Below are 23,889 nucleotides of genomic sequence, written 5' to 3' on the forward strand. Positions count from 1 at the left end.
ATTGCGGTGGTGTTCCTGCTTGTACTGCGCCGCGTGTTACGTACCACCACCATCCTCGACGTGGCAGTCTCTCCTTAGTTCCCGCCTTGTCATCGGAATGAATCATCAGTGGCCCACGTACACCTTGGCTCAGATGCTAACTTGCGCCGGTGTCGATATTCAATCTTCTACGTTTGAGAATCTAAATAAATAAAAAATACGATTAGGATTAGGATTATGATTCTAAGAAAATGAACTCGGTTGCATAAAGCACAACCCGTTTGTTCATGATTTATGCCTCTTCCTTACTTCTCAAGCTTCATTTTTACGTATTTTAAAATTATTAGTCAAGTTATTAGGACTGTCGTGAAAAACTATTTCAAATTAACAATAAGTATAACTCTTGTTTATATATTCAACATTGAAAAGCTACGACGTTTATGTTAGAAACCAAATCATTTATATTAAAATTAGGAAGATTATATTCACACACCCCAAATTACTTCTTCCACACATTTTTAATTTTTTAAATATTTTTTTATCAAATGTTAGTGGTGTGTAGAAAATATTAAAAAATTAAAAAAATGTGAGAAAAATAAATTAAGATGTGTGTGAACATAATCTTTTTAAAATTATTCGTCTATATGCAAATTCCTTGTGATATTTATTTTCCTACTTTTTGTTCGTCTATGCAAATTCCTTAAGACTTGAAAAAGTATTGATGTTCCAATAATTTCCAAACGTGTGCACTCGGCGCAATGTAGCACAGATTCATTCAATTGAATTAAATTATATCTTCGAAAGGTTTTCCTAATTGGACTACAAGACAAAAAAAAAGGAGGTTATCTCGTTGGAATATAACCGCCAACAGGCCAAATGGAAGGTCATCATCCTACGAGAATCCTTCCGCTCAGTGGAATAATGCCCTTGCATGGCTTCTTATTAACAAAAATGCCACTCGTCAATTAAAATTGTTTGCTCCTCTAATCAACCGTAACCACCTCTTGGTTCAAAAATGGACTCATTCAATTGTGAAGCATCTTTGGTTGATTTGTTTGTTTCTCGTAATAAATTTCGACGGTTAAGGATCCCATCGTATACTGTACTGTACTAGTTTGGCTTTTTCTTTTTCAATTATTTCTGAACGTTCGAGTTGATTTATAAAATGTCGTACCTAGTGCACAAGGCTCCCGCTTTACGCAGGGTCTGGGCAGTGGCAGATCCAGACTTTTATCATTGGGTGGTCCCAGTATTGGAGTTGAACGGGAAGAGTTCGGATCTCTCCCATCAAAGGCCACGATCAAGTGATCCGGACCGTTGAAATTTGATCCAACGGTTACAAACAGGGGGCTCTTCTAAAAGTTATAATAATTGTAGCCGTTTGATTAAATTTCAACGGTCCGGATCATTTGTTCTTGGGCCTTTGATGGGAGAGATCCGGACCCGATCTCTTCCCGAGTTGTACTATTCGAAATAACATTGTTTAAACTAATCGAGTATGATTTTCATGTATTATGTCGTACCATGTTCTTAATTTCTACACATTCAATTATTAAAACAAAAATTCATATAAATTAATGGAGATAAAAATATATGTATATTTGTTGAAAAACAAAACATATATATAGAAATTAACCATCACATGATCAAATCAATATAAAAAAAATCATAAATTACAATCCAAGCACTAACTAGTATATATTAGGAATCTAACAATTTTATCCGATACACATCAATTTAATAGCATTCTATTTTGGACTAAAATTAGAAAACTTATTTAAATTTAGACATTAGGACAGTATTAAAATAACAAAAATAAAATTAAGAAATGAAGCGGTGTTTGAGAGGAGAGAGGTGGACAGGTGGTGGCTTGGTCATATGCGGTTAGAACGAAAAAGGAAACTGGGGAGATAGGAAAAAGGGATTGGGCATTGGGATTACCGATTAGGGTCTCTTATATAAAATATTAAAATGGGAATTGGGCTCACACATTCATTTTAATTGTATTGGACTCAAACGGTGCGTTTTGGCCGATTCAGTTTAACAAGAAAACAACCTTCTTCTTTCTTTTTCATCTGCAGTCTGCAGAGAGTCACCGCTGCATATCTCCCCTCCGCACAACTCCAGGCCGTTGGGTGGTCCTGGGACCACCCTAGTCCCTGAATGGATCCGCATCTGGGTCTGGGAGAGGTGAATGTCGGCTAGCCTTACCCCCATCGAGTTGATTTATGACATGAAAAAACTCAAAGTAAGGGTTTAGCTTATTAATAAGTTCAATTTATAACAAGAAAGTGATGCATTTTTTTTTGTCAACAAAAAAGTGATAGACTGTGTATGAAATTAAGTAATGAAATATGCATTCATAGTGTGTGTGTATTCAGTCTTTCTTGAATTTTCTATAACTAAGATAAACGTATAAATTTTACTTTTTAAAAGAGACATGTCAAACGAAAAAGAAAACTCAACTCTCAAACTATTAAATTCAAGAACATAACTTCGTATTTTTGTGTGTTTACATGATTCATCTCAACCTACATATATATTGTCTATCCTTCACAATCAATTAAAGCAAAATAGGAACACAGGCATCTACAAAATATAAACAACGAAATTTTAACTACAAAATCACAACCGAATATGTATTAAACTCAAACTTAAGTATACATGGAAGTAAATTAAATATACACGACAAAACCATTTTTTTGTTAAATGAATTACACAATACTTGATTAGTAGTAAACACGTATTGTTAGACAAAAAGCTCCACACTTTGAGGGGTAAGAAGAAATCCCATGTCTATTGGGATTAGATTTAGAAGCCCACAAAATCAGATCAACAACATATAGAATTCCTATATTTTTTATGATTAGAACATTCTTATTTCACAAGAATCATATTAGGTGGATTTTAACCTAAAAAAAGGTACCCTTATCTTCCTAATTCTTCTTAAATTTATACAAGTAATTATTATTTATTTCCGGCCATTTACAAGTTATATCATATTACTTTTCAATTTTCATCAATAAAAAAAGGTGAAAGAAAAGAGGAAAAAAATATGAGAGAAGTTGTCATATCCCGGGCTCGACTTCGCCGTAGCACTATATTATCCGCTTTGAGCCCCGACCACGTCCTCACGGTTTTGTTTTTGGGAACTCACACTAGAACTTCCCAATGGATCACCCATCATGGGATTGCTCTCACGCGAACTCGCTTAACTTCGAAGTTCCAATGGAATCCGAAACCAGTGAGCTCCCAAAAGGCCTCGTGCTAAGTAGAGATGAGAATATACAAATAAAGGTTACAATATTCACTCTCCTGTGCGATGTGAGATGTTACAATCCACCCTCCTTCGGGGCCCGACTTCCTTGTCGGCACACTTCCGGCCATGGATTGGCTCTGATACCAAATTGTCACATTCCGACCCGGACCCCCACCACATCCCTGGCTCGACTCCACCATAGCACGATATTGTCCGCTTTGGGCTTCGATCACGCCTTCATGGTTTTGTTTCTGAGAACTTACACGAGAACTTCCCAATGGGTTACCCATCTTGGGATTGCTCTCGCGTGAACTCGCTTAACTTCGGAGTTCCGATGGAACCTAAGCCAGTGAGCTCCCAAAAAACCTCGTGCTAGGTAGAGATGAGAATATTACAGGATCCACTCATCTGGACGATGTGGGATGTTACAGAAGTCACTTAATTTCCACTCAAATTCTTTAACTATCAAAAGACAATTTTATTATATATAAAAAAATATTGTTATTGGCACTCCAAACTTTATATATTTAGAAAGAAAAATACACTTGCGTAGATTGTAGAATGAAATTTTTAAAGTACCAGTAACAATTTCCTAAAAAATTCTATGTTTGTTTTTTTATTAATTAATTAGGTTTTATTTACGAACTAACTATGTTGATCACATTTGAAAAAAAAAAAACTAAAATGATATGTACATGAAACAGAAAACGAATAAAAAGCATCAAAAATTCATTTGGAAACAGAGTGGCAACCTGGAAATTTTGAGAAACTCTTGGGGCAAAGAGTTGACATTCTCCCGCTACACTCCCATACAATACAAGCATAAACATTCGCATCACACAGTGTTTCTCAACGCACCCAAACAACCTCTCTCTCTCTCTCTCTCTCTCTCTCTCTCTATGACAACAACCATGAAAGAGCCACCTCTCTCCCGTCGCAGAAGGCCCACTTGCCACCAGCCCAAGAAGCTGAAGCTCGTCTGCTGCTTCAAAGGCGCATTCCACCCCCGCCCGCCGTCCGGAAAGCTACGCTACGTCGGCGGCGAGGCCAGAATCGTGTCCGTGGACCGTAACATCGGGTTCTCGAAGCTCCGATCAAAGATTTTGGATCTTTGCCCCAGCATTAACCCCACATTCACTCTCAAGTACCAGCTCCCGGGTTCCGGCTCCGGCTCCGACTCCGCTGCCCCTCTCGCCCTCATCGCGTCAGATGACGACGTTCGGTGCATGATCGAAGAGTACGACAAGCTCGAGCTGTACGGTAAGTCCCCGAGGCTCTGGGTTTTTGTTTGTTGTAGAAATGTCAGTGATAATGTCAATGGTTATGTGAATTGCGTGAAAGGTGTGAACCTTAGTGAGGGGGTTGAGTCAGAGAGCGAACATGTAGGGACCCACCGCCGCCATTTGAGCGGCGGAGCTCAGGTGGAGAAGAAGGCGGCGGTGAAGAACTTTGGGGGCGTACGGTCCGGCGATGAATCGCTTAGAAAAATGGTGCTGAAACGGCAATTGCTTGCAAAGCAATCGGCTTTTCGCCGTCGTTTTGGTACTAGTGAGAATGATGAAATAGGGTTTTTGGGTGAATCCCAAAAGTGTGAATCTTTTGATCAGGGCAGAGACTTGTTGGATGACAGATTAGGGAGTAAACGTTGTGACAATGTAGGGAGTTTTTTGGTGTCTCGGGCAAATCCGCTGAATCCCAGAGATGGGAATTTGAGGGTGGAAGGTAAGGGTTTTGGGCAGCGCTGTCCGGCATGGTCGGGTCAGATTTTGTGTAATGGGGTTGGGAGGTCGAGTCAGGCAGTGGCAACTGTGCCGCCTGCGAAACCATTACCGGGTTGTAATGGTTGTTGTAGTGATGTTAAGCAGGATTTTAGAAACAATGCAATGGCTGGGATTAGTTATGTGAACAGAGAAAACGTTATGCCTTTGGAGACCAATTGTGATTTGGTGAAGAATGGATTGAGTTGTAATTCTGGTGCTGATTCTTTGGCTGGAACTACTGCGTATCCTGTGAAATCTTCTTATAGTGGTGATAGGGTGTGGGGCGGCTTAAAGAGCGGGATTCGTAACCATAGATTTGGTGTGAATGATGCTAGAAATCAGTGGTGTTATCAGTACCATGTTCGGAATCATCATAGGAGCAACATGACTGAGATGGGGATCCAAAGAACGAAGCAGGGGATTTCAGCTTGGAAATGCTACCCCGGACTTATGCCAAATTTGAACATTGCAAAGCAAGGGCAGTCTCTGAGAGTATATCATCCGAGTATATGGAGGCAATGCTCTGGTTTTCCTGAGCATGCAGTGGAAGAAAGGGTGAGGATGATGGATTCTGGTTCAATGAAAGACAACTACTTGATCGATGTGCTATATGGTAATGAGAAACTGAGTAAACGGAGTGGCCCTGCAGTTTCAGAGCAAGGGAATTATAATCCGAGTAAATCCTATTCAGGTTTTTGTGGTGCATTTACTGGCGTGGGAAATCAATCTCTCATGAGTTCTAATGCCATTGAGAGTTCATCTCCATCTGTGAAGACAATGGACATTCTGGAAGATCTCTTAACTGGTTCTGATTTTGGGAAGTGTGATGGTCCATATCAAACTTCACATGAAAATTTTCATGGAATGTCCGGAAATTGTGAGTTTCAGAAGGAGATGCGCCTGTTGGACTCTCATGAGGTTGCTAACACCTCTGGCTTTCCAAATGATGTGGGATGTACTATTGGAATTAGATTAGCCGGTGATAACAAATTGGCTAATGGGGAAGCAGTCATCGACACTTTACACAATTTCAAAAACAGCACTAATGACATACAGGTTTCATGTAGCAGAGTCCCAGCTTCATTGAGTGTTTCTTTGCATAACCTTTCACTGTCATCATCCAAAGAAGTGGAAGCTCTGCAACTCCCTTCTCATGCCAGCAGTGTTGTGTCTTCTGATGTCTTGCTAAAACATCAATCAAAGCCTATAGATCTCATGGATGAAGGACAATTAACCCCAGTTCATCGTGTCGATAAATCGAACGGAGTTGCACCTAACCCTACCTCCCAGAATTCAGCTAAGACAGAGAAAGGTAATGTGGATGATGAGGAGGTTCGCCAGGATCCTTCATCTAGTATAACCTTTGATGAAAAGGTAGTTACTTGAAAACTTTTATCTCCTTTTATTACTCCCACAATATAAGAAATCAGAAGGGGAAAAAACACACATTTATTATAGGTTTCTAGTAGCTTTACCATCTAAAGTATGCTTTACTCAGCTTCGATTTATGATTTTGTTTTCTTAGGCCAACAATAAAGTAATTGGTGGAACCTCCAGTGATCTGGCTGCGTTTTATACTCATCTAGTCACTCAAGAGCTTCAGGTAACTTTTGAACATTGCATTTTCTGCTTTATAAGCACGCGAAGAGTGAATGGATGTAGGATTGAATGTTTGTTTTCACCTTGTTATGCAGACTATAAAAAATTCTGACCTTGAGTTCATAAAAGAACTCGGTTCAGGAACATATGGAACCGTTTACTATGGAAAATGGAAGGGGTCTGATGTTGCTATAAAGAAGATCAAGCCAAGTTGCTTTACTGAAGACACAGTGAAGCAAGAGCGATTGGTAATTGTTTCATTCCCACTGTTCGGCATAAATATTATGTACATCACTTTTCACGAATAAAGAGTCATCTGGTTTTTATGCTTGCGTGGAGTAGAAAGAAAGAAAGTGAGAAGAGAGGACATCTCTGGCTTGTTATCTCAACTATAGTTGGTGCAGCTATACCTACATGCTATGTGTTAACTCTTTGTGTTTACTTCTCTTCAGCTTGCTGATTTTTGGAAGGAAGCTGACATACTAGGTCAGCTTCACCACCCAAATATTGTAGCATTCTATGGTGTAGTGTCAGATGGACCAGTGACGGATTTGGCAACTTTGACAGAGTACATGGTGAATGGCTCCTTAAAACAAGTTTTGCGAAAGAAAGATCGGTAAGATAGTTTTACAGCATAACACAAGGATTTGAAAGTTGGAGTGCTGTGACTGTGTTTCCCTATCTTAGTATTAGCTCGTAGACCCTGTGATGGATAGGTAGTAATGCAGGAGAATCATATTCTGAACTTTGCATTTCTGATTGACAGGACTATTGATCGTCGAAAGAGGCTAATTATAGCAATGGATGCAGCTTTTGGTATGCAGTATCTTCATGAGAAGAACATTGTCCATTTTGATCTGAAATCGCATAACTTTCTTGTGAATATGAGGGACCCTCAGCGTCCAGTGTGCAAGGTATGTAACCTGGGAAAAAAATCCAGTGGTTTTTATTAGAATTTCTTCTACCTTTATTCTTGTTATGGATATTTTTTTTCCACTTTTTAATTTGAAATTTCAACTTAATGCGTTCAGATTGGTGATCTGGGCTTATCAAAGATCAAGCAGAGGACACTTGTTTCTGGTGGAGTACGAGGTACCGTACCGTGGATGGCTCCTGAACTTTTGAGCGGAAAGAACAACTTGGTGACAGAAAAGGTTAAGAGCACTATTAAATGATCAAGTGTTTCTCGTTTTCATATCTTTTTGTCGCTTACATTACTGTTTTTAAATGACTTCGCAGGTTGATGTCTACTCATTTGGCATTGTGATGTGGGAACTCTTGACTGGGGAGGAACCGTATGGAGACCTGCGCTCGCAGGAAATAATAGGTATTCATTAAGTTGATCTTAGCAAAAAATAGAAGTTTGACAACTGAATTGCTTTCTTATGGGTGATCAAAACTTGCTTAAAGCATTTTGTTATGATGTTTCAGCCGGTATAATGAAAGGCAGTCTCCGACCTGAAATCCCAAGCTGGTGCGATCCAACATGGAGATCATTAATGGAGAGGTGCTGGTCATCTGATCCCAAATCTAGGCCACCTTTCTCAGAAATTGCAAAGGAGCTACGCACCATGTCAGCTGCCATGAACATCAAGTGACAAATATTGAAGCTCACGTACACACTCGTGTAAATATTTCAGGATCGTCAGGAGGAGGAAGCGCACATGCTGAGACATGGTTAAGTTGCCGTCCACTATCATGTTGCCGTCTAACGAAAATCCTGCAGTAGGGTTTAAGCCACGCTGGGTGTCATTTTGGCAAGCACCGGGATCCTGAAAATTTTTCATCAAGACCTTGATTGTGGACTTTCCTATAGAATATATACCGTATAGAGCATCCCCAATGGGGGCTTTATCCTCCATGAATGAATATGCCACTTTAGATGTGAATTTTGATGCAAAACTGTGATTACTATATGGAAACTAAGCCATTTGAGAAGGATATTATGTTTATGTCCCTTGATTGGCGGTCGAATTATTCAATCCTACGGCCAGAAATAAGAGGAAAAATGCAATGGGACGAAGATGGAGAGTGGAAATGGTTTCCCGTTGAATTATGGCTGGAAATGTGGCATGATTTGCTGTAGGCAATGGGGCAGCATGTGCATTTGGAAGGTCCATGACCTTAGTTTTACCTTGCTGTCTGTGACTGTGGCCCTCAGAAAACAAAGCTGAAACTGCACAAAACCCTGCTGGCCCTGTCAGGCTTCCTATCTACCATAGCCGATAGCCCCCATTCAGTTTTGATATGTCAATAATCCTTCTATAATTATATTGTCTCTCAAGTGTTAGATTATTAGCATTGCATGTGTCCCTAGTTGTTAAAATTATTTATTCATGCACTCGGTTTGAATTATTCCTCTCCCAATATCTTTGGATTAAAAAATGATGAACAAGTTTTTTAATACACGTAATATTCTACTTTAAACTAATCTAAACTGCAATGGAAAAATACGAATTCGGGTGTATAGAGGGGAGCATATTCGCTTTAGATAAGACGATGTGATTACGGCCAAATTTGCAAAGATGATGTAGTGTCAGTTCTCAAAGAATAATTTCACAACTCTTTTTGGTCGAGCAAATATTTCATTGACAGAGTTGTGAAATATTCGCTTCCATTACTAAGTATACGCTAGAATTCAGATTCTCTCCTCGCAATTTAAATAGTAACTAATTTAAAAATAAGATATTTTACAATTGGCACAATCCTATGGCTTGACATTAATTGTATCCTTACACAATTACATCAACTAATTACCTAAATAATATAGGCTTAAACAATGAGAAATAATAAGACTGGATATGATGGATTATGAATCCATAATAGAGGGTGATTAATTAAAATGGATTTGAGTCCAGTTCTTTATTTGTTGCGTCACAATGAGAGATGACAGGACTAGACATGATAGGTTATGTGGGTTATCTAACATATCTGCATACATGAGTTACAAACCTTGCTTTACATGTCTTTGCTAATCTAATCTTATTCCTAAGACACAATCGCTTCCAATCCACCAAATTGGGCCATACATTGTCGAAGATTGCTGGATCCTTCAAAACTTATGTATTGTTCCTAATTGCTCAATTAGATTAAGGAAACTTTAACGAAAAGCTCCCGATATTATTCACTTTAACGAAAAATCATATTCTAACACTAAGAAGTCAATTTTGGTACTATTCACTTTACCATTTATTTTGTCATTATCGTTAAAACTCAAAGTTTTCAAACCATTTTTATTAGTTTTCCTTTAGATTAAAGATTGAAGTCAATGGGCTGCGGTTAACACATATTTTAAGCATACAAGCCCAATTTATATATTTATTTATACTCATCATTAAGCCCTTAATAATATTCTTCTTAAAAGATGTCACGTTTATTTAATTATTTTCTTTTCTTTTGAAAATATTATCCGTCCAAGTATAACAATCCCCACAAAATAACAAAAAATACATTAAAATTTTGAGGGAATCATATTCGTCCACGTCAAACTTAAAACTTACGTCTTATTTAATTCATCGTGAAATAATTTTATTACAGATAATGTTAAGAAACTAAAATTTTAAACTGAAATTTACAAATTAAATAATATATTACCATGTGTTAGAACGAAAAGGATGATTTATAGTCATTTCAAGAAATAGTTTGATTTAAGTGAGTTATAATACTATGTCACATTGTGTCAGCAATATTGGACGACAATGTGTACATACGTACAAAGATGTGTATGTCCGTATAAAAGTTATATATATACCCTCTCGGCCCCCTCTACCATTTCTTTTCTTCTCGGTAGCTGCTGCTGAGTCAGTTACATAGAAAGGCTGCTTCTTCATATCTATGTCTCTCTCGTCCCCGTTTCTCTCTCGTCTCCGTTTCTCTCTCTAAAGGCTCTGAGCAGTCAGCTGCTCCAGCAAGGCCTCTAGAATCTAACGTCTCCGCCGAGTCAAAATCAACTGAATCGGACTTTCAAGTTGGAAATTTTGTTTTCTTCCGATTTCTATCTGGTGATTTTTCTTATCCTTTACCTAATTTGAGCTCCGATTGTAGCTGGATCTGAATGCTTTCGGATTTTTGTTTCGGTTCAAGTTTTTCTCGGTTCGATTTTGGTGTTTTGAGCGATGAAATGTGGAGTTGAGCTGGTTTTTTCAGCTCAATGATGGTGGAATTTGAAAAATTGGGGATTTTAGCTTTTTGGGGTTTCTGATTTTTTGGTAAAGCTGTGAAATTGGTGTTGCTTTTTATTTGTTTGATTGATTTGGATAAGCAAATTAAGGATTTTTGTTTTCGTTGCTTCATTATTCATGTTTGAGCTGATAGTTTATGATTGGCGGGTGGTTCTGATTGCTAAAACTCTCATCTGGGTTTGGATTGTAACTGTGAGCATGTTTGGGACTACTTTTGGAATTGCCAAAAGCACTAAAAGTGCTTATGGACCATAGAAGAGCTTTTTGGAGAAGCACCTGTTAAGTGCTTCTTCATAAAGCACTTCTAGAAATCCTATAAGAGCAGTTCCCAACCAACCCTATGAATTTGTTCCATTTCACAACTGCGTTTTCAAGTACATAATCAACTTACAGAGTTTCAGTCCTTGTTATTACACTGTACTTAATTTTTTGGAAAGAAAGAGAAAAGCAGGCTAATGATTTTTAATTAAAGGAGAAGTACCGGGATGATGCTGTAAGATAACTGACAAAAATGCCCATTGTCGTAGTTATGCGGTTGTGGGAGGTGTATCCCTATGTTAGTTGTGATTTCTGGTTGTGAAAATACATGTATGTTGATTTAGTGGTCATCTTTGTGTTGTGAGTTTTCTTTTTCTTCAATGACAATGCCTTGAATCTTCGTATGTGGTGTCGGCTTAATTTCTTGAATGTACTTGAGACTTTTTCTTTCTGTTTGTTGAATTTTGACATCTTTTTTATTTGTAATTGTTGTTGTTCCGTTCTTGGTATGCGCTTAAGCCTTTAGCTGAACATCATCTGTAATCCGTAAATGAGGTGGTTTTTCTATTACTCATGTTGATGTGGCCTTTTATTTGTTTCAATAGCTCTGCTACAATCATTTTGGGAGAGCGTGAAGCATCTTTGAGAGCTCAAAATGCCTAAGGACAGGAGGGGCCGTTCTGTGACTCCTGATAGGTATAGGGCATCTCCTTATCCATGCAGCTCCAGTCATACAAGGCGGTCGTCACCCAGATTTCCTTCTGAAACTGAGGACAATGTGAAAGAATGGGAAGAAGCCAGATGCCCCGTTTGCCTGGAGCATCCACACAATGCAGTTCTCCTAATATGTTCATCGTATGAACAAGGGTGCCGCCCTTACATGTGTGACACGAGCTACCGCCATTCAAATTGTCTAGACCAGTACTGCAAGTCATTTTCAGCAGAAACCTCACCAACTATCCCACCAGAAGGAGCAGCGCAGATATCAGATACTCAGTCGTCTCCATCTGCAACTCTTGAATCAACAATTACTCAAGTGCAAAACGATAGTACAATTGAGGAGGTGCTCTCCTCCATGAATGCCGTATCTTGTGAGCATCAGGCTGATCCGAAGCTCGTGTGCCCCCTCTGCCGTGGGGAGATAACAGATTGGATTATTGTTGAGTCTGCTCGTTGTTTCATGAATGCAAAATCAAGAAATTGTTCTTGTGAGACATGTAATTATAGCGGAACGTATGCAGATCTCAGGAAGCATGCGAGGCTGGAGCATCCACTAGTGTGCCCATCGGAGGCAGATCCAGAGCGACAGCGTACCTGGAGGAGTTTGGAGCGACAGAGGGATATTGGCGACTTGTTCAGCTCAATCCAATCTTCAGTTGGAGAGGATAGGGGTGATGATAGCAGTAGTTTGCCTGCTGATGACGGTGCAGGCTGGCTAACCATATTCTTTCTAGTTAGAGTAGTTCGACCCGGGTCCAGTTCAAGGAGCAGCAGCTGGTCTGGTACCACAAGAACCAGAGCACAAGTTAGTATGAGAAGGAGAGCAACCAGGCTTTGGGGGGAGAGCTACGAGGGCGAAGCAGCATCTTCTACTCTAGAAGAGGATAACGAGTCTTCAGACGGCGACTCGGGTGTTAGGAGGAGACGCAGTGCGCGCCTCCGGCGATGGACAACACCGGACAACAACCAGCCGTGATTGCATACGTTTGCGCTGCCAGTGAATTTGTTTCTTTTTTGTCATCCTCCATTCTCCGAAAGGGTTTGAAAAGTAAGTTTGCTCCAATTCTGCAGTTTTCAGTAGCTTACTGATTGTCGAAAACTCTCTGATAAAAGAAAATGTATGTGATTTAGTGCTTCTGTTCGAATAGAAAAAACGAATGAAATGCCCGGAAAAACTTCTTCCTTCACATTCTGTTAACGAACCAAGATTATAAATATGATGCCGACAGATAATGAAGAAATGTATTTATATGTTCATTTCGCAACGCTTGCATATTTTGAATTTTTCTTTCAGCTATTTCATTGGAGAGCAATTTACGAGGAGTGAGTTCACCTTTATTGTGTCGTCCTGATTTTGTGATGCATTGTCATGTAAAAAGAAATTTGCAAATAATAATACTGATTTACTTGCTTATCAGATCGAAATCAAAACATGTGACGTTAAACTCGATTCAATCGAGGTTTTTAATTACAAATTTTGAGTGGTAGAAGTGCTCTTCCATAAACAACAACAACAAAGCCTTTTCTCACTAAATAGGATCGATTATATGAATTCTGAAACATTATTGCGTTCGGTTGTGTGTAATGCTTTTACGTAAGCAATTTAAATTTTTTTAAAAGAAATAAAAAAGCAGAAGTGCAGGATGGTGTCACACGGTCACGGTCCTACTACTGCTGTACCACAACGTGGACAGGCGAAAGTGCCCCGCCCTTTTGCTCAATTACGCCGTGTGACTACCCTTGAGCAAATAAAACATCTCGCGAGAAAACGCTCCAAATTTTCGTTCTCTTCTAAATTCACAGTCCGTCAAACATCGACAACCAAAAGGTTCGCAAAACTCTTTTTTTTAATGCTTTTTTTAAATATGACTTTTTCAGAAAGGTTAAAAGAAAATTATGTATTAGACGACAAAATTCATTATATGTAAAAATAAGAGATAAATAAATTGATATGTTTTTCACGACTTATTATTACGTAATTAAAAAAAGTGTTATGATTAAATAAACTTACAAAAACAAATTTAATTGTGTTTCTTTTTTCGTAAAATTTACTTTCACATATCTTCTTAATTTTTAATTGTTGGCTTAAATAAATTGAAGATGATTAAAAAAAAAATTAACAAAGGAATGTGCGAAAATAAAATGACTGTTTAGATAACACCATTCAAATTAACACGTATATTTACTTTTTAATAATACACTTTAAAAGAAAAAAATACAAGTGATCGACATAGAACAAGGTAAATGGTTTTTTCGTCATGTGACTTCTCAATTCAACATGATATAATATTTATATTATCCACAATATGTATTATCAAATGATGTTGTAATAGCGCTCAACCAGTTTCATTTGAAATTTTTTTTGGAGCAAATCATAATCAATTATGTCATCTACTACTACTATAACATGATTTTCTATGCTATTAAGTAAGAGATACTTTAAATTTTTAACCATTAAAATTTTAGTCAAAATTAAAGTCTAACGATCAAAACATTTAAAATATTTCAGTAATCCGAAGCACTATAAAATTTTAATAATATAAACGTGAGAAATAGTATAAACGACACACATAAAAATTTCTCCAGCTTGTCATACCCATGAGGTCTTTCCATTTTTGAAATTATAACTTTTTCATTTTCCTTTAATTTAATCATCAAAAGTCCCAAAGCTTTCTATTTTTAGCCTCGTCTGGCCGGAAGACGGATCTCTGAACTGAAAGCCTCTCATTCAACATTCTCTCTCTGTCTCTCCGACGGCCTGAGAAGGGGAGGAGAAGAAGAACAAAAACGCAAAATTGGAAATCTTTGTGGAGCCTTTTATAGAAATTCGAAAACAATTGGGGGGTAGAAATGGGGTTGGAGAGCACCTCTCGACGCGGCGGCGGGATTGAAAACAGCAGCAAGGGCTACGAGAGCCAGGTGGTGTTGAATGTTTACGACCTCACCCCCCTCAATAATTACACGGTCTGGTTCGGTCTCGGAATCTTTCACTCCGGAATTGAAGGTAAATTTGAAACCTTTTCGAATCCTTTTCTTATCTTTTTTTTCTTTTTCTTTTTCTTTTTTGTTTTTTGAAAATCCTGAAAGTTGATTCTTTTTTGTTTGATTTTTCGTTTCTTTATGTGTTTTGGTGATCTGGGTATCTTTGCATTTTGGTTTTCTTTGTTGGTTTTTGTTTGGTTAATTTTTGGATTCGTTTGTTTCCTTTTCTGGGCATGCTTAATTATGATGATATGCATTTATTCTTATTGTTTATGTGTTTACAGATTGGTTTTTCAAGAAGGGAAAAAAAAAAGATTGGTACTTTCAATACTTACATGGAGAAGGAAAGATGTCGGGTTTTCGGATTTGTTTGATTCTTATTTGCAGTTTTGAAGTATGAATGTGCTTGCATATTTAAAGTGAAGTTATTTCTAATTATGTCTTTGAGTACTTTGGCTTCTTTTGCATCCAACTGTAGTTAGATGTGTAGTAGGAAGAATTGAAAGTTTTACACCGGGATCTAGAGTGATGCCGTTGTGTACCATTTCGTATGGTGCAATGGTGATCAAGTTTTACAATGTGATATGAATTGGCCAGCTGTTTTGTTCCTTTATGCTTGGTTATGAAGAATTGGAATGTGCTGTGTATCGGGGTGTGTAGGTATTAGAGATAGATTTCTCGGTGTGTTGGTCTGGTTGATTGACTTTGGATATTATGTTATTATAAGCTTTTATGAGAGTAGTTTAATAAGTCAAACTGAATCTTGAATCGTCCTTTCAGGAAATTGCACTGACCGATGAGTAACTTCTTTTAATTATCATTCATTTCCTTGAAATGCAAATAAGGATTAATTATGTTTAACGATATCATCTGTCTGTTGTATGAACAGTCCATGGCAAAGAGTACGGTTTTGGAGCCCATGACTTCCCAGTTAGTGGAGTTTTTGAAGTGGAACCAAGGAGCTGCCCAGGTTTTATTTATCGATGTTCCATTCAACTTGGCCGTATAAATATGCCTCCCTCTGAATTTAGGACATTTATTGAGCATGTTGCGGCAGAGTATCATGGGGATACCTATCACCTCATCTCCAAGAATTGTAACCATTTCACAGATGACATGGCACGTAGGTTGACAGAAAAACAGGTACCTGGATGGGTGAATCGACTTGCTCGCCTAGGTAAAGAGAACTTTTCTGCTGACTATTCTAGTACTCCTCTATTTCATTGGTGTTCGATCCTTTTGTTTTATAAGAGTTTCAAGTATTATGGTCTATGGACATAATGTAGAAGTAATTAGTAGTATGTGTTTGCTGGAACTCATTTACGCTTGAATGATTTTTGAATTGATTTAGTCTGTGATGTAAATCTTTGAGATGATTGTAATTACCACATGAAATAGTTTTTTTTGTTCAGGTAAGACCGTATGAATGTCTCTTAAAACTGCAAAATCATATCATTGGTGATAGCTTTAACTTAGCCATGTGAGGGTTTGGATTTTGATGCTGTGATTTGTGTCTTTGTCTTCTTGTGTCATATTCTGTGTATTATTTCTGTGCTGCCCTTTTCTTCTCATGGTGATTGGGAATTCTCGGAAACATGTGTAAATGCACATGGGTATGATTTATTGCTTGAAATCTTAAAGTCTATGTTTTCGTTGTAATTTCAGGTGCCTTGTGCAGTTGTCTTCTTCCCGAAAGCCTTCAAGTGACCACTGTTAAACAGATACCTGAATACCATCATGAGTCAGGTGAGTTCCCTTGACTATTTTCAACCCAGTATTTTAGTGTCTGTATTCAGCGTGCTGACTATGGCTGATACATCACTAACATTCTTCTTTTCTGGGTCCAGATTCTCTAGAAGAAGATGGTACTGAAACCCTATCAATCACAACGCCTCGTGAGTCAGCGGAAGTTGATGATGATCAAGAAAAGCGCCTGCTGTCCCCACTGGCTTCACTTTCACCGGTGGCGGGAAGTGGAGATGTAACTTTCGTTAAAGAGGCTCAAAAGTGAAACAAACCCTCAACTTGTGGAAATAGAAGAAGGAATCGCCCTTCGGAAAAAGGGCGGTTAGGCCGGTTATTCTTGTGCCTGTCTTTGTTACGGATGGCTTACTTGGAAGGAAATTACATGCTCCTGTTTTCCGAAAGAAAGCCCGAATTGGTACTCATTGTCTGTGTGCACAAGCGTTAAACCGACGCGTGTTTTTATACTATTTTTTGGCTTTTTCATTTCATTTTTTCAACTGAGGAATCCGAAATTAGCTCATAGTTTGGTGTAATTTGTGATTTGTGCATGAGGGCTTTGTAAGGGAGCTCTTTTTGCAATTGGAAACGAATTCGACTCTGTTTCAGTCGTTGATTCTATTTATTTTTCTAATTTTTTCAAATGTTTGAATGGTGCTGTAAATTGTTTCATTTTGTCTCGCAAGAGTATTTATCCGCCAGGTTCATGTTTAATCTCTTCTGTAATTTGACACGTGCGCAAAAATAACTCGACAGGAAACTGCAATCTCAGGCAATTAAAAGGAGACAACGAAAACAAAGGTACCATGTTAGAGAACTGTTTACTTCCAAGCGACATGTTCATAATTCAAATAATGAATGCCAGTTATTACATACGAATATCGATTTAAATAGTGCCACCAGCCAAATAATAACAGGTCATAAAGGACATAAAGGCCGTACTGAACACTTCAAAATTATTGTTTCCTACATATTCTGTGCTTCTTTACTTGCCGTTGCTCGAGAGTTTCACGGGAGTTCTATGAAGAAGTCCCGTCAAGCCCCAACTTTGATCTTAGCCAAGCACAAACCTCGTCCATCTCTTCCGGAATGGTATAATGACCAAGCCTGCATACTCAAACAAATCATTCTTGTATTTCATAGTGTTAATAAATTTCTATGCAACAACTTTTCGACATAATCTAAGAATCACACACCCGTTGTAGGATTTGAATGTCACATTCTGAAAGCCAGTTGAACTTAAGGTCTGCGACGATTTCTCACCAAACTTGTAAGGAACCACATCATCACCTGCAATAAATCACATCCACAGCATTATGAACTAGGCCCGGCTTAGAATTTAAAATTCGGAGCACCTACGCAAGAAGATGCTAGAGACAAGGATGCACAAAACCTTTTCTTCGATGAAGACAAATTCAAGAGACAAATAAAACCAAATTTTTTTTTATACGAGAGATAATAGTGCATACTTTTCCCATGACATAACAAAAGCGGAATGGAGGCAGCACGCCTTGCAGCTTCATCTACTTCTAACTTCTTACTCAAGGTCCTGAAAGAGAATGGGAATTGTAACTATAGGCACTTAAATATACCGCAAAAGAATTCAGTCGAGATGAGGAGAGTGTAAGAGGCCAAACTTGGAACATGGAAGCCATCCGCTTAGTCCAACAACGGCACTCAGATTGCATGGGTATTGATTACCATTCCCATATTTTCTTGTAGAGAAGCAGGTGGCTGAGTATAGTGCAGTAGCTGCACCCATACTAAAACCTCCAATGCCAAGTTTAACTGTAACAGAAAAAACTCGATGCAATGATATCGAAATCCATTTAGTTCACCAAAGGTAAAACTACAGTTTAAAGTTCAAAGTGTACGTGGTATTAGAATCATGGCATCAACAAAGTTTTGTGGAAGAGGCATCCTGCATAGATTTTACTTTGAAAAAAAGATACCATAATTTAAAAGTTCATACAGAGGCTCCCCTAACATAAAATATTGGCCCCACAGAGAAGAAGGGTAAATTATTTGAATTTGTCTTTTCAAAACATCTCATCGATCAGTAGGGGCAATAAAATCAAAGTATCCATGCAGAAACAATTCAAACAAATGATAGCAGCAATTGGAGTTCATCAGATGCTAACATCGAGCAAGAGGAGACATACTGTCATCAGGCTCAGTCGATAACAAATTTGCAACATGTGCTGCAGAAGCATCCAAACCCTCTACATCATCCGGAGCATCTTCTGAAAGTTCTCCAACATCAAACCCTGTTCATATCACATAAGCACTTTAGGAGAGCTTATGACGTTCGATTCTAGTATCCAATACACCAAATGACATTTTCTTTTTCTGTCACTAAAATCGGATCAACTGCTGAACATACATTAGCGTGTGGATTATTAATGGAAAAAACTTACAAGCAGTGGAAGGAAAGCCACCAAAAATTGAAATTGGCTGAGTAGGAGCAGTTGGACAGATCCACTTAATCTGCATCACATAAATTTCACCACAGGTCATTACAGAAAATTATGAAAATTCAATTTCCATTAGTTTGAATGTATTTATTCTTACATTTGGAAGAGGGAGGGATTCCAAGAGCTGGGACCAGCTGTCAAACAGAAAAATATAAATCTTAAACAAAAATTTAAGACTTCAAGTGCATGCATATAAAGAAAAAAGGATTTCTATAGATCACATGATTCTCTAGTTTTATTCACATAAAAAAAAATTTACTTTTCCCTTTTACGAAGTAACTTAGAAATTAAGAAAAAGTCATTTATATGAAACACTTCCTCAGTTTTTTAATTACTGTGCAACCTTCAGAAAATTGGTAACATGAGCAATGGGGCCAAAGTATCACCTTGAACCATTATCGCCGAGGCCATGTAGCCAAACTACAGTGGCCTGGTGTTTGCCTTTAGGTCTGACTACATAGGTTCTTCCAAACTCAAACGCCCTCCTAGCAGTTCTACCACCTGAAATCATGTTACAACCAAATTTAATGAGAAAGGTGTAAATAACAGAACCAATGAAACCTCAGCCAAACTGATAAATATGAAAGATAGCCCAACATCTTCAACAAGGAAAATGGAAGAACCATAAAAGCATGAGTGATCTCTTCGTTTTTTTACTAGATTTTTTACAAATTCTTATAAAAGTATAGGATATGTTTTCTTATTTTTGCTAGCTCTTAGATAGTGGATATTAATGTTCGTAATAGTTTGGTTTAAGAACAAATGGGATCCTAGTCATATGCTTCTAGCTCATAAAATATACGAGTCGACTTGAACACAGCGTCATTAGTAGACAGGTCCGTTTGTGTCAAGTTGTTTGACACGATCAATTAATTAGGTAGGGTTAAGGTTAATTGTCCTTTGACACAAACACAAAATGACATGACTCAGTCACCACTCATGGATATGGCAATCAGTATCAAAACTTCTTTACAAGATAATAGCAAAGCAAAGATAGGCAAACAAACTAACCAGAACCAACAGATGGACCAGTAAAGCTCATATTAGGTCCCCTCAAGTAAATACCACAGACCAAACTCCTCTGCAGCAAGTGGACAGAGCACAGATCCTGCAATGAAGAAACACCAGAAAATGCATACAAGCTTTACAACTTCAAAACCATAATGTTAAAACAAATAAAGTACACATAGTTAACATGTTGGAGTAACCTCCGAAAGCTCAAACAAGCAGTTGCATAAAATTACTTTGACAATGCTAGCAAACATTTAACCTTCAGTACATGATCATTACAAAACTAGTGAGGTCAATATGTAACTACTTCCTAAACTCTGGCTGCAGGAAATACAATTTTGACTGCTGTCAGCTCACATAGATTTCCATCTGTCCCTAGATTCGCCACTGGTTTCTCACTCGTGGCAAGGCTTTTGATTGTAAGTAGAAGCAGGGCCAGACGACGCTAAGGGTAACTTCCCTCCCCAGACCAATCGGACAGCATCTTCCTCATCATATCAAGAACGTGAATAACCTTAATCTAACCCGAACAACACTAACACAAACGCATTCGAACCATAGCAACTCAGGTTCTGCATTAGGAGTTTTGGTCTTCCCAAATGCCAAACAGATACACATGCACGATAGGCTGCTTCAATCACTCTTTTCAACCATTTGGGCGAAAATAACAAGAAAATTTGCAATCTTTAACACTGTTCCTTAACACCCCATAATCCAGAAACCAAACATTTTATTAAAAAAAAAACCCAAAACAGAAAAACCAAAATCATTACAAAAATTTGCAATCTACCATAAATCGAACAACACAATTTAAAAAAAAAAATTTTAAAAAAAACCCAGAACTCAAAAATTAAAAGCTTGGTTCTTACAACAGCAAAACAGAAACTGATATAGAAGCATAAAGATTGAATTTTTAAAATTATGTTTAGCAAATTGAAAAAATAAATCAGATAAAATTGAACAGGAAATAAAATTGGGTTTTAGGGTTTTACGCCATTGATACAGAGTATATACCTCAGTCAAGCCTTGGACGCCGTCTCCTCTCCCCTCTCCCTTCTCCCCCCAAATATTTAGTTCACCTCACGTTTCTGTCGTTTTATGTTCTGCCTTCGCAATTCAGAGTGCCGTTTTCAATTGAAGCGCTTACAAGTGCTGAGGATTCTCATCCGTCGATCTTGGTAGCACCATCGATGTGTGCCACGTGTCTGTGATGTATGAAGGGTGAAGGACAAATTCCAGAATCAGTAATATATGAAAGCACTTTTGCTCACAGTCCTAAACTTTGGTCATCTGTCATATTGTCATGTGTCCTTTCATTCAATCTATATTATTATTTTTTTTTAATTTAAAAAGTAACATTTAAATGTAAGTTAATTAGAGTTACGTAAAAGAATATACGGCAAATAATTAGTTATATGATAAGCATATATCAAAATATAATGGTGAGCAAAAATGCTCTGTAATATACATGAACACTTGAGATACTGGACATTGGTCCTATCGCAGTCATACAATCATGTTTTCTCCTCCAGATATAACCGTCTAATGATATTTTTCTGTGTTATGAATGAACAGTTAGCTTCAACTCTTGTTAATTACTTGTTCAATACTGCATTTATTATGTTGGCCCATTATGTGACTTAATTATAGAGTTCAACAGACTTGACGATATACATTAAATAATATACAGTAAAGTGGAACAAGGAACTTAATTTTGAAGGTGAGTTACATGTCGAAGGGAGAGGGGAATTGTGATTTGTGAATACTTTTAAGGACAATACAAAATGAATTTGAATATTTCTTTATCGATAGTTTAATACACAAGTGTATAACACAAATAATTAAGAGTAACAGGAAGATTAAAAGATGTTCATATATATATATATATATATATAAAGGAGCATAAAATTTACCACGAAGAAAAAATTGGTGAACCTAAAAAATGCATTGTTTAGACTAAAATATCTATAAATTAAGAAGCAACTAATCAATCATGTCTATGGACCTATCTTGGGGTTATCATGGACATTGCATTTTCATATGACCATGTTGATGTGGATGCATCATTGCTCCCTATTTGTGTTGCCAAGGCGGCACCACCAATCTTTGGCATCCTATTGCCGTTCGCCGCCTCTTCATCCATTGCTGAAAAATCGACAACCACCATTTGGGTGTCGGGAGGCTCCTCCACGGGCGTCCGGCCCTCGAGCATTTCCACCACATGTGACATGGTAGGCCTAAGCCTAGCCCTCTCTTGTATGCACCACAAAGCTATATGAACAAGTCTTTTTACCTCCCTTTCATCAATGCCTCCGCTTTCTATTAGCCTTTGATCAACAACTTCCATAAGCTTGCCTTCTCTCATTTTTTCAATAACAATTTGGGGAAAATACTCCCTTTTCCTGTGGGACTTGTCGTTGGCTTCGCCCTTTTCGACAAAGCTAACGTTTCTCCGCCCTCCGATCATCTCAAGAAGCACCATTCCATAACTGTACACATCCGTTTTTTCAGAAATTCCATGCTCCAAGAGCCACTCAGGAGCTAAGTAGCCTCTAGTCCCCCGAATCGTGGTCATAACTCTACTCTCGTCTTTCCCCATTAGTTTTGAAAGGCCAAAATCCGCCACAATTGCTCTGTAATTCTCATCCAAAAGTATGTTCTCTGGCTTCACATCAAGGTGCAAAATCCTTGACCTGCAATCATGATGCAGGTAAGAAAGCGCTTTAGCAACATCAACTGCAACCCTGTACCTTGAGTCCCAAGGCAAGCACCCCCCACGCCGAATAGGCCTTCCCTTTTGAGAGAAAATCCACAAATCCAGCGATCCATTTGGAATGAAATCATAAACCAAGAAACGCGGTCCTGCAGGAACACAACAATACCCAAGAAGGCGCACAAGATTGATATGTTGCAGGCTTGCAATTGCCGCAACTTCTGACTTGAATTCCCTCTCGCTGCGTTCCTCTACATCGAGCTTTTTCACTGCCACTTGAGTCCCATCACTTAGAATCCCCTTGTAAACAGAAGCTGAAGCCCCTTTCCCAACCAGTGTCTCGAAATGATCTGTTGCATCCTCTAGCTCCTTGTACCTAAACTTCGTAGGAACCCCTGCAACTTTTCGAAGAAAGCTATACTCCACGCGCAGCTCGCGGCCTTCTGACGCGTGTTTTGATTCCAAGAGCTTTCTCCGGAAATTGTACTGATGTCTGATCACTAGCCATACAAACACAGCAAGGATCACAGCAACACCTGCCCCACAAATGAGAAAGAAAGTTGGGGAAAGTTTGAGAGAGATTCGCGCAACGATTATGAAGATAACGAGCGTGATGATCGACGTTGCAGCTACCATCTTAGATTTTCTGTCCTCCATTGCTAAAGCTTCATTCTTGTTTTCAGACAAAGAGAGATAGAGAGAGAGAGAGGGAGCTTTCTCTCTTTTGACATGATCCAGTCTCTTTCTGTGACAAAAAACATAGTTTTATGGTAATAATATTCTTTTGAATATTGCATTATTTAATTAAACGGAAGAAATGTTTGTATCTACAGATCAGCCAAGAGTTGAAATAATATGATACAACCCATAAATCACCTAATTTCTTGTCTGACTTTCATTGTAATAATTAAGGGTTTTATCTGGTCAATTAGTTGGAAGAGTAAACCCTATTTGGAAACATATATTCTGCATAAATAAATATTTTTTTTTCTTTTCTTCTGAAATCAAATAGCCATTCACATCTAAGTTTCCCATGAGATGTTGCATATGACTCTAAAGCCGATTCCGTTTCATAAACATTTACACCATTTCATAAATGTTTACATGCTAAAAATTTCTTAATCCGTCACTGCTTGCATTACCTAATAAATCATCAATTATGCGAAAGAAAATAACAATTACCATATGAAAAGGATGAAGTGAAAAATAA

At 38.1% G+C, this 23,889-nt stretch overlaps 5 protein-coding genes across 6 annotated transcripts; 3 read left to right on the forward strand and 2 right to left on the reverse strand.

The window, feature by feature from the left end:
• Positions 1-4,085: 4,085 nt before the first annotated feature.
• On the forward strand, positions 4,086-8,538 carry LOC139192559 (uncharacterized). The gene is made up of 8 exons (XM_070814792.1): positions 4,086-6,372; positions 6,524-6,601; positions 6,693-6,845; positions 7,050-7,213; positions 7,364-7,511; positions 7,629-7,751; positions 7,837-7,924; positions 8,029-8,538. The coding sequence occupies exons 1-8, from the start codon at positions 4,138-4,140 to the stop codon at positions 8,193-8,195; spliced, it is 3,156 nt and encodes a 1,051-aa protein (XP_070670893.1). The 5' UTR covers positions 4,086-4,137; the 3' UTR covers positions 8,196-8,538.
• A 1,823-nt stretch (positions 8,539-10,361) lies between these two features.
• LOC103424924 (uncharacterized) lies at positions 10,362-13,013 on the forward strand. Its single transcript, XM_029094320.2, has 2 exons — positions 10,362-10,598; positions 11,642-13,013. The coding sequence occupies exon 2, from the start codon at positions 11,692-11,694 to the stop codon at positions 12,730-12,732; it is 1,041 nt and encodes a 346-aa protein (XP_028950153.2). The 5' UTR covers positions 10,362-10,598; positions 11,642-11,691; the 3' UTR covers positions 12,733-13,013.
• Positions 13,014-14,322: 1,309 nt separating this feature from the next.
• Positions 14,323-17,125, forward strand: LOC103400457 (deSI-like protein At4g17486). The gene is made up of 4 exons (XM_008339106.4): positions 14,323-14,760; positions 15,628-15,915; positions 16,404-16,484; positions 16,586-17,125. The coding sequence occupies exons 1-4, from the start codon at positions 14,607-14,609 to the stop codon at positions 16,747-16,749; spliced, it is 687 nt and encodes a 228-aa protein (XP_008337328.2). The 5' UTR covers positions 14,323-14,606; the 3' UTR covers positions 16,750-17,125.
• A 165-nt stretch (positions 17,126-17,290) lies between these two features.
• Positions 17,291-21,117, reverse strand: LOC103400458 (acyl-protein thioesterase 1). Of its 2 annotated transcripts, none has more exons than XM_008339109.4 (10): positions 20,981-21,117; positions 19,967-20,063; positions 19,342-19,456; positions 19,053-19,089; positions 18,899-18,968; positions 18,644-18,748; positions 18,119-18,269; positions 17,951-18,030; positions 17,678-17,771; positions 17,291-17,588 (listed from the first exon to the last, which is right to left on the reverse strand). In XM_008339109.4, the coding sequence occupies exons 2-10, from the start codon at positions 19,995-19,997 to the stop codon at positions 17,501-17,503; spliced, it is 771 nt and encodes a 256-aa protein (XP_008337331.1). In that variant the 5' UTR covers positions 19,998-20,063; positions 20,981-21,117; the 3' UTR covers positions 17,291-17,500. The 2 variants fall into 2 exon arrangements, with proteins under 2 accessions (XP_008337331.1, XP_070669098.1); XM_070812997.1 differs by having other exon boundaries at positions 20,959-21,040.
• A 544-nt stretch (positions 21,118-21,661) lies between these two features.
• LOC103400459 (probable receptor-like protein kinase At5g20050) lies at positions 21,662-23,445 on the reverse strand. The gene has a single exon (XM_008339110.4). The coding sequence runs from the start codon at positions 23,334-23,336 to the stop codon at positions 21,972-21,974; it is 1,365 nt and encodes a 454-aa protein (XP_008337332.3). The 5' UTR covers positions 23,337-23,445; the 3' UTR covers positions 21,662-21,971.
• Positions 23,446-23,889: the final 444 nt, after the last annotated feature.

The sequence above is a fragment of the Malus domestica genome, chromosome 15, assembly GCF_042453785.1.
Source record: "Malus domestica chromosome 15, GDT2T_hap1".
In the NCBI taxonomy this organism is placed as follows: domain Eukaryota; kingdom Viridiplantae; phylum Streptophyta; class Magnoliopsida; order Rosales; family Rosaceae; genus Malus; species Malus domestica.